Source organism: Lepidochelys kempii, chromosome 26 (genome assembly GCF_965140265.1).
Source record: "Lepidochelys kempii isolate rLepKem1 chromosome 26, rLepKem1.hap2, whole genome shotgun sequence".
NCBI classification, from domain to species: domain Eukaryota; kingdom Metazoa; phylum Chordata; order Testudines; family Cheloniidae; genus Lepidochelys; species Lepidochelys kempii.
This window is the reverse complement of record NC_133281.1, coordinates 2094477-2104263: the sequence shown is the minus strand read 5'-3', so window position 1 is coordinate 2104263 and position 9787 is coordinate 2094477. Positions and strand designations below refer to the sequence as shown.

Genomic DNA, 9787 nt, shown 5'->3' with positions numbered 1-9787 from the left:
TGACTGTTGATTACATTGTCAGGATCCAGGTTTTATTTACATGTTGAAGAGCAGTTTTCCCCAAAATCACGAGGGGAAAAAAAAAAAAAATAGATTTCTCTCCATGCACACATGCTCTAACTGCGCCATTGCATGTGGGTATGTTCAAGGCTATTCAGACACCTTCATTCTTCATAAACAATGATTTTGTGAAAACAATGACATGATTTTAATAGTGTATCTGTGCCATGGAAAACAGATAAGCCCAAAATTAAAAACAAAAAACAGCCTTTCCAAACAGACCTACACACCCTCTGACCAAGTGTGGTCTAAACACAAAGCGCTCTGCTTGCTCGGACAGAGCGAATTGTCCGATGGGCAGAACACCTAATACTCATCTAGAGTGTCTGCTCGCGGGATTGAAAGGCCCCGTTCCTTAAGTGCCTGCACTTTCAGCTTCTCCGATTCCTGCTTGGCTTGCTGTTCCACGCGCTGTTCCTCCAGGATCTCCTCGATCGACACCTGCTGCAAAGGCGTGTCACTCTCCTTTTCCAGGTCCTGCAAAAGAAGCACCATTCAGGGTTGCCGGGAGGGAGCTAGCAGTGAGATCTGAGGCTCTGCTTGCTCTGACCACTGGTGACATTATAGAAAGAGCTTAACACAGCACTGCCTGGACCACAAGCAGCACATTAACAACCTGGCCGAGAATCCATGTGTCCCCAGGCAGCTCCACCACTTTGCAATGCAGATGCACGGGACAGGATAAGAGTCCCAGGATTTCCAGCACTGCCCTAGAGCAGGGGTCGGCTTCGGCATGCGGCCCATCAGGGTAATCCGCTGGCAGGCCACGAGACATTTTGTTTACGTTGACCGTCCGCAGGCATGGCACGGAAATATGGGAAGCAGTGGCCAGCAAGTCCCTGTGGCCCAAGATCCCTAGCTTACACAGTCACCCCAGGTGAGAGAGGAGACGTGATCCCAAAAGGGATGGAGGGATTCAGTGTATGAGGAGCAGGAGCTCTCTACTTTCACTCAGTACAAACGTTGTGCTGCAGGGCATGAACCCAGTGGTACATCACGGAAGTTTCACTTGAATTGGTCCTTAGCAGCTTCACAATTAATCTATTATGTTCTGCTCTCATAACAAAATCAGGAATGTGTCATAGCTGAGATCACAGCTCTCGGGATCTGTTCACACTCCAAGAATCCCACGGGGCCTGCTGGATGTCAAGTACTCACCCATCTCCTCCTCTCAATTCGAGTCATTTGATGCAGGACCCACTGTGTGCCTAGTACTGGGGTTAACATTTCCCAAGGAGGGGGAATTGCTGCAGCTGACACTGTCTCCTTAGAATGGAGCACAGAAAAGGGGGAAAATCAATCCATGCTCCACCTTTGCAGACTGCAAATTGTTGGAGCAACACTGTTCCCAGCCAGCGGCAGCTGTGAAGGAATCAATGTATGATTTGTTGATGCTCTGAATGGTCAGGGCAGACCCACACCAGAGAGGTTTTAGGGAAGGCGTGTCTGCAATCAGAGTCATAAGAGTACTAACAGAAATCTTACACACTTGCACTTTAGAGATGCCTGGGCATATGCTATGGACTCTGGAGAGGGCTTTGTGCTCACCCCTGAGGACCTGCTAGGTATTTCTGGCTGTGACCACCTAGCATTGCCCAACGATCAGTTCATTGGCCTGCTTGATCAGAGAAGCTGAGCCATGGCAGGATCTGTCTCCCAGGATACGCCCAACTCCCCCCACGACGAGGGCGGATGGGAACCATCTCAATGTTTTATCCCAGCTCTGGGATGCGGATTCTTAAATGCCAGATTTCACTTGAGAAAGCCATGAAGTGTCACGAGTACATATGAATTACAGTGGGATTTGGGCACCTATTCCTTAAGTTTCCTTGAAGACCCCAGCCTGAAATCAAGAGGAAATCTGACCTGGAAAAAGGCAAGGCCGGGGGAGGAGGGAGAGCACAGCTGTTCTGTCTAGCACTGACCATGCTGCACCTGGAGTACTGCATTCAGCCTGGGACCACGGCAGATTCCTCCGCGCACACACCCTGTGCTTCAAGGTCACTTTACCCTCGGAGCTGGTGGGAAATGTCTCAAAGCTTCTGCGGGCGCCCACTTTCCCACTTGGCTCTGATGAACTAACCTGCACCAAACTCTTTGCATTGCCCCACCCCCAGGAGCAGCCAGAGGAAGGCACCAGGTTTCTCCTTACAGTATTGAAAGGACAATAAAAGCTCAGGACCCTCGATTGCAGGGTCGGCCCTTTTGCCTACGTAACGGCACATTCCATGAGCCAGGGTAAAGGGTTACATAATTCCCGCTGTGCTTGTTTTTCTGGCACTGCGTGACCATATCATCACTGACACGGAAGGGACCCGCATGCTGCCAGGTGTTGACGAGACCTGGCTCTAGTGTCAGGTTTGTTGGCAATGCTGCTCAGAGTAACAGACTACAATCCCGGGCAACAAGGGAGCCCGGGGTCCAGCACAGCGACAGACGAGATGGTTACTTACTATTTCCCCCAGCAGGACAACGTTCTCGCCTCGCACGACAAAGATGCCTCGAGGGATGTCGCCATATTTTTTGCCCACGTGAATGCGCTCCACCGTCTGGTGTAACACCAAGTTTGCTGCAGTTTTCAAGGGAGGAAGAAAACAGACTCCTTTGTGACTTTGTCTGAATGAGGCTACAGTGTCGTGGTCCCAACCCAAAGCAGAGGGGCTGCACATGCACTGCAAAGCCACCCTAATGCTCATGCTTTGGTAGCATCCAGTATCTCCGAGCATTTTAGCAAAGGGCAGTTGAATTTCACCCACCACTTCAATGCACAATACTGTATCCATTTGCAGTATTTCAATTTGCAGTATTGCTTAGCACCAAGAGGCCCCACCTGAGATTGGAGCTCTGTTGGGCTAGGCACTCTCCAGACAGAACGGGAGGCTGTCCCTGACCTGAAAAGCTTACAGACTTATGGAGTTAATCAAGAAGAACTCCCCTTAAAGGACACACTACTCACACTCCAGAATAAGAGTGTCTACACAGAGTTAACCAGGAATAGTTAATCTGCTTTAAATTCACACCCTACCATAATCTGAATTTACTTTCATGTGTGCATGAGGCCTTGATAGACAAGACAAGGGCTGGGAGGAGAGAAGGGCACAGGGAGGGAAAGTGTCAGAATCAGGAAGAGAACGCAGGTCACCTGACATCCAGGCCCTGGCGTTAGGCACCAGACCCCACTGCAAAGGAAGTGAACAAGGCTGCCAGGGCTCTGGGCTCAACACCTACTCTTACAGGCAGCAGCACAGCTCCTTGATGAGCACAAGTCCCACCCGAGAGCACTGCCCACAAGCGGTACAGCACCACACGGGGCACTAGTCATGACAGAAGCTAGTCACTGGCACCACGTCCTGAAGCTACGACATGTGTCTAGGTTGGAGGTTTCCCATCCTAATCCTCCTTTTCCTGAAACTCGGAACGTAAGACTCCACATTTTCCACAGTCCACGTGTGACTGAAGTCTGTCAGAATCCGAAAGGGAAAAAAGAGGCAAAGTCTCGATATTTTCATTTGTATCTCTATGGATCGCTGTGAAGTTGAAGACACTGGTGTTTGTACAAGCCGTATGAAAACGAACCCTGTGCTCCATCTGCAGCAGCAATTAAATGTCACACGGTCCCTGGAGCTGTACGGACTCAATTGTTGATTTTGGGGTAAAGACCAAGATGTTTCATCTTCAGTGGCTATTTAAATTGCAGTTGTCCTAGACTCAATAAAATTGTTCAGTCAACATCCACAGAAAGAGAAAAGAGGTCAGCATTTGCCAATTAAAAGCAGGGGAAAAAAAAAAAAAAAAAACTAGTAAGGGACGATATATTAGCCAGCTTTTAAAGAGGCTTTAACAAACCATAGAAAGTAAGAACATCTTGACATGTTCTTTTAACATAGCCGTCGTTTATTAAAGGGTTGTTTTTTGTTTTTTTATTACCAACCAAATGCCTGCATATATAAAACCCAGTATCTGGTAAGCTAAATCTTAAACTAGCTTATCTTGAAGAAAACCAGACCCCAACATGCACATAAATTCAAGGGGAAAGATTATGCAGATAAGAATGCTTATAATGCCAGCTCTGAACCATAAGGAGTACACACACTTATTTAAAAACACAAACAAGGTTTAAATTCAGATTTCAAGTCAGACCACTTTATTATACACATCAGTGCTTTTAAGCCTTGACTGACTGGAGTTGAGGAAATGTGCAGTACTGTTTATGACAGGCACATGACAAGAAATCAGCACTGCTATTCGAGATTATGCAGCTATTGCACCCAAGATCACACAGGAAAGAAATGAAACAGGAAACTCATCAGATCCAAACTTGCTGTTTACAAAGTCACTATGTCTTTAACCTCAGTGGAGATTTTCTGTTTCACTGCTTTTGCTCAGAGATCTTGCAGAAAAATGGTCTCCTGGTTGCTCTTTGTGATAAAATTTCAGCACCCTCTCAGCCTATGCATTCCTAATCCCTCGAGCTGCCCACCCTTAAGACTATGGATTGCTATGTATCATTAACAGCCACCACAGTATTTAAGCACCATTCAGATGATCATGCCCCATTTAAGTCAACAGAAGGATCAGGCTCTGCACACATAACCAAGCCTGGCACTGAATTCTGTCCAAAATTTAACCCAAACTCTCCACTGTCCCTCATTTCAGCCAAACACACAGGCAGGGTCAACTTGGCCAGTTGCCTTCCACATCCCGTCTGTAGCAGCCCAGCTTGGAGAGCGACGCAGGGGTGGGAACCAAGAGGTCCTGGCTCTAGCAGAGCCCTTGGGTGAGTCCCATCCCCTGTGTGTTTCACTGCAGTGGGGATAAAGATCCTCACCAGCGAACCTTCACAGTGCAGTAGTGTCTGCACAGTGCTTTGCCACTGCTGGGCAGACCTACGGACCTTGCACTGCACACTCAAAGTAGTGACTCATCTTGATCTCCACTGGCAGGAAACCCCGTAGCCTTACCCAGAGACTGCCCGGCCCTGTACCCCAAAAAGTTGCACCTCGGGAGCCACTCCAGCTGCAGCACACCCATCAATTATCTCTGCCAGGGCTGGATGTGGAGGGAGGGGCAGCATCTGGGACAGCATGGACCTGGTCCTGCAGGGCTTTAAAGATGAGGAGCAACACCCTGAAAAGGTGAAGAGCTCTTGACTCACAAGCCTGGCAAAGTAGGAATGGGCACAGTGAGAGATGTCATCTCAGCAGCGTGCACCCCCCCCCCCCAGGGAGTCACCTCATGTTCCATGCTGTAGCACTCACTGGCCCTGTCCACACTGCAAAAATAACCAGGTGTGGGGAGAGTTGGGGCAGAGCCGTTTTATACCACATCTTTGCCCTTGCCTATGGGACCGAAGAGCCTGTTATAGTACTAGAGAACCATATTTTAGCCTAGGAATCTCCCTGAGTTAAGAGATGGCTACAACCTATATTTTCCAGTCTTTACACGGATTAAAATCTGCCACAGCTATGTCATACAGCTTTGTCTAAACATGGGCAAGGTAGCATAGATCCTGTTATACTGCTCCTATTACTGGAAAGCTCAAGTACCACAGAAGTTACCTTGCTTAAAGCACAAGGGTCCGAGCCCTATTGCTTTGCAGTGTAGATGTAGCACCACTTGACGTGGGTCCCAGGAGTCAGCTGGAAGTATCCCACAATTCCACGGGACAACTTCCTTAGTCATCCCTCTCCCAACAATCTGCAATCCACTCTATTGAAAAAGGAAAGCCCCGATGCTTTGCAAATGCTAGCAGCTCAGGACTCAGAGTTAACCCAGTCTCTTCTGATCTGCAAGCACGCTGTCAGAGCGCCTCCGGGGCCTGCAACGGAGAGCGAACCCATCAAGACTTTTGCAAGCGAGCGCCTTCCTGGTACCGTGCAGGGGGGCAGTAAACTTTTCTCACAGTGTACCACGGTCCTAGGGCTAGAGCAGCTACATTTGGGGGCGGGGGGGAAGAAGAGGGACACTAGGGACTCTGGGACATCGTTACTTTGACTCAGGTCTGCCAGAGCACGGGTTAGACAAGTCTTAACATGGGGTTAAAATACAATGTAGACACAAACCCAGGGTTCCCTAACAGAGGTCAGCTGGCTCGAGTCCCACTAACCCTGGACTTAAATTGCAGTGTAGACATATCGAAAGAGGCCGCAGCACAGCTAAATTTCTGACATCAGCTGGACATACAGCCCAGACCCACAACTGCTGTATCTTCTACACATTTACAAAATGCTGCAACCAGGATTATTCCTGATCCTTATCAAGTTACTATCTTTATAAGCCCTCTACCCCCCAAAGTGTGCACGAAGAGCCCCATCCAAGGCATTCCGTCCTCCCTGCCAACAGTCATCAAGTAGATAAATATTTATGATGCTGGTGAAAACTGTGCACCACTTGGCTCCTCTCCATTCTTAAAGCACTTTTTGGGAGGTATCTGGCTCCCCCCAGTGGTGAGCTAAGAAAGTCTTTAAATGATAAGTTTCAGAGTAACAGCCGTGTTAGTCTGTATTCACAAAAAGAAAAGGAGTACTTCTGGCACCTTAGAGACTAACGTTTATTTGAGCAGAAGCTTTCGTGAGCTACAGCTCACTTCATCGGATGCATACAGTGGAAAATATAGTGGGGAGATTTTATATATACAGAGAACATGAAACAATGGGTGTTACCATACATACTGTAACAAGAGCGATCAGGAAAGGTGAATGACCAGAGAGATTGAAGTGTTCTCCGACTGGTTTTTGAATGTTATCATTCTTGACGTCTGATTTGTGTCCATTTATTCTTTTTTCAACAAAAAAACTTCAAAAACAGACTCCAAGGAGAGACTGCTGAATTGGAATTAATTTGCAAACTGGATACAATTAATTTAGGCTTGAATAAGGACTGGGAGTGGATGGGTCATTACACAAAGTAAAACTATTTCCCCATGTTTATTTTCCCTCCTACTGTTCTTGTAAAGTGCTGGAAATGGCCCACCTTGATCATCACTACAAAATGTTCGCCCCTCCCCCCACTCTCCTGCTGGAATTAGCTCACCTTTCCTGTAGCTGTAGCTCACGAAAGCTTATGCTCAAATAAATTTGTTTGTCTCTAAGGTGCCACAAGTCCTCCTTTTCTTTTTAAATGAAAAAACATTTTAACGGACAACTTTGAAACTAGAAGCATTTTCAGAGCTAAGTTCTGATGCAAGATGCAGATCTTTGCAATCAAGAAGGGGTGGCCACATACCAAAACAGTGCTGAAAAATGTCTGAGCACACAGGAAGAATTAAAAGTCAAACACACACAGTGAAATTTCCTCCCTTTTCTCTCTACAGCACTCAGAGTAACAGCCGTTTTAAAATCTGTCAGCAAGCTTCTCCAAGCAGCAGTACCATAGAAACCAATGCTGATTACTAACAATGAGCATTCCTCACCTCCCTCCACACCTCATGGACTGGGTTTGGCACATGTAACTTTTCCAAGAATGTTTCTATTTGTCACAGGTCAAAGGCTTGGGACGCACATGCATCATACATGGCATACTAGCTTTCAGCACTGTCTACTGGAGACTTCTGAACAGTGGATTTATGGTAAAGTAGATATTTTTAAAATATCATCATTAAAGACATACATAAGGGGAAGGAAAACCTGCTGCATGAGGCAGAGAGGGCTGGAGGAAAAGCGAGGCCATGTGATCACATACCAAACTGATCGATGCTTCGTAAATATCCTATCAGTGTTCTACCATCTCGAAGGAGGACCAAGTGTTTTTCTGGAAGAGATGTTAAATCAGAATTAGTGGTTATAGAAAATATCAAGCAATGATTACAATTCATACATAGACCAAATTCAAAAGAGCAACTAAAATGCTGAATAAGAAGGTTTTAATCAGCATTAAATGGCATTAGTCGCATTGTGAAAGTGCTTCGGAGCCTTAGTCATGGACCCGTGCCCCATTGTGCTGGGTGCTGCGCAGACAGATAACAAGAAGGGCTCTGCTCTGAAGATTTTACAATAGTTTTTTAGCCGGATTATCTGAGCATATGCAGCTGCCACTGAAATCAAGGGGAGCTGCTGCAGGTGACACACTGCTGGAAGACCAGGCCATTAGTTTGTAAGTGCCACCCAGATTTGAAATGAGGATACTGAGACTCTAGAAAGTTACAGCACTGGACATTTGGAAACAGCCACCCCAGAAGAGGGTTGAAAACGTACACTTGGGAAGCACCCGGCACCCTGGAGGATGCTGCAGCCCTTCACAAACTACACACAGCACCAGAAAAAGGCAGCCAAGGTGAGACAGAGCCTGGCAGGGGAGGGAGAAGGAAATACGGGACTTCCCAAAGGAAAGGGAGCCCCAGCCGGCTCAGTTAGCGCCGAGATGATCGTTATTAAGCTGAACGGAGAGGAGAGCTGGGCCGACGGGAGAACACGGTTCTCGGCAGGGCGCCCGGGGAGGGGGAACCCAGCCCTGAGGGAGACACGGGGAACCCGGACCACCTGCACAGCGCCGAGCGCTCCGGGGGGAGTCCGCGGGTCTCCCTCAGGCTCAAGAACTGAGACCTGGAGCCTTTCGAGAAAGGACGTGAAGCTACAGAGCCCGGGGGCGGCAGCGGGACCCGAGGTCCAGGGGCGGCAGCGGGGCCCGGCTGGGGGGGTCCAGAGCCCGGAATCCGGGGCGTTGCAGCGGGGCCAAGCCGGGGGCAGGGGCTGGGGCCCGGGCCCAGGGGGTTGGAGCGGGAGCGGGCCCGGCGGGAGGCCCGGGGGGTTGCAGCGAGGCCGAGGGGGGGCTGGGGCCCGGCCGGGGGGCTGGGGGGGCCCGAGGGGCTGCAGCGGGAGCGGGGAACCCGGGGGGTTGAGGTGGGACCGGTCCGGGGCCCAGGGGATTGGAGCGGGACCAGGTGGGGTGGGGGGGGTTGGACCGAGGCCCGGGGGGCCCGACGGGTTGCAGCGGGAGCGGGGGGCCCGGGGGGTTGGGGCGGGGCCGGTCCGGGGCCCAGGGGCTGCAGCGGGAGCGGGGGGCCCGGGGGGGTTGGGGCGGGGCCAGGGGGGCCCAGGGGTTGCAGCGGGAGCGGGGGGCCCGGGGGGGTTGGGGCGGGGCCAGGGGGGCCCAGGGGTTGCAGCGGGAGCGGGGGGCCCGGGGGGGTTGGGGCGGGGCCGGTCCGGGGCCCAGGGGCTGCAGCGGGAGCGGGGGGCCCGGGGGGGCCAGGCCGGGGGCAGGGGGGCCCGGGGGGTTGGGGCGGGGCCGGTCCGGGGCCCAGGGGCTGCAGCGGGAGCGGGGGGCCCGGGGGGGTTGGGGCGGGGCCAGGGGGGCCCAGGGGTTGCAGCGGGAGCGGGGGGCCCGGGGGGGCCAGGGGGGCCCAGGGGCTGCAGCGGGAGCGGGGGGCCCGGGGCCGGTCCGGGGCCCAGGGGCTGCAGCGGGAGCGGGGGGCCCGGGGGGGCCAGGCCGGGGGCAGGGGGGCCCGGGGGGTTGGGGCGGGGCCGGGGCCCAGGGGGCGGCTCCCCCCCGGCGGGCGCCACTCACTGTCGATGTCCTGGATGAGGCTGGCGGTGCCCGGCATGTAGTTCATCCTGCGGCCCCAGCCCGACGGGTCCCGCCCCGCTCCCGCCGCCCACCGCACGCAGCGGAAGCGCCGCCATCTGCCCCCGGATGGACCCGCCCCGGCCCGCCCCGCGCCGCGGGGTCACCGCCCCCCCGGGGCGCGGGCCCGCGGCTGCGTGAGGGGCCGGGCGGGGCCCCTTTGGGCTCC

The 9787-nt window shown here is 52.1% G+C and overlaps 1 protein-coding gene across 2 annotated transcripts; it reads right to left on the bottom strand.

Moving 5' to 3' along the window:
- LSM1 (LSM1 homolog, mRNA degradation associated) lies at positions 1-9698 on the bottom strand. Of its 2 annotated transcripts, XM_073325257.1 has the most exons (5): positions 9562-9582; positions 7741-7809; positions 5619-5878; positions 2514-2629; positions 1-537 (listed from the first exon to the last, which is right to left on the bottom strand). In XM_073325257.1, exons 3-5 carry the CDS (start codon positions 5740-5742, stop codon positions 367-369), a joined length of 411 nt encoding a protein of 136 aa, XP_073181358.1. In that variant the 5' UTR covers positions 5743-5878; positions 7741-7809; positions 9562-9582; the 3' UTR covers positions 1-366. The 2 variants fall into 2 exon arrangements, with proteins under 2 accessions (XP_073181358.1, XP_073181359.1); XM_073325258.1 differs by lacking the exon at positions 5619-5878 and having other exon boundaries at positions 9562-9698.
- Between the last annotated feature and the right edge of the window lie 89 nt (positions 9699-9787).

Coding starts and splice junctions, on each gene's coding strand:
- LSM1 (XM_073325257.1), bottom strand. CDS start 5,742: ATGACTAAGGAAGTTGTCCCGTGGAATTGTGGGATACTTCCAGCTGAC. Junction 2,630..5,618: donor ACCCTTGTGCTTTAAGCAAG/GTAACTTCTGTG, acceptor TGAAAACTGCAG/CAAACTTGGTGTTACACCAG. Junction 538..2,513: donor TTGTCCTGCTGGGGGAAATA/GTAAGTAACCAT, acceptor CTTCTTTTGCAG/GACCTGGAAAAGGAGAGTGA.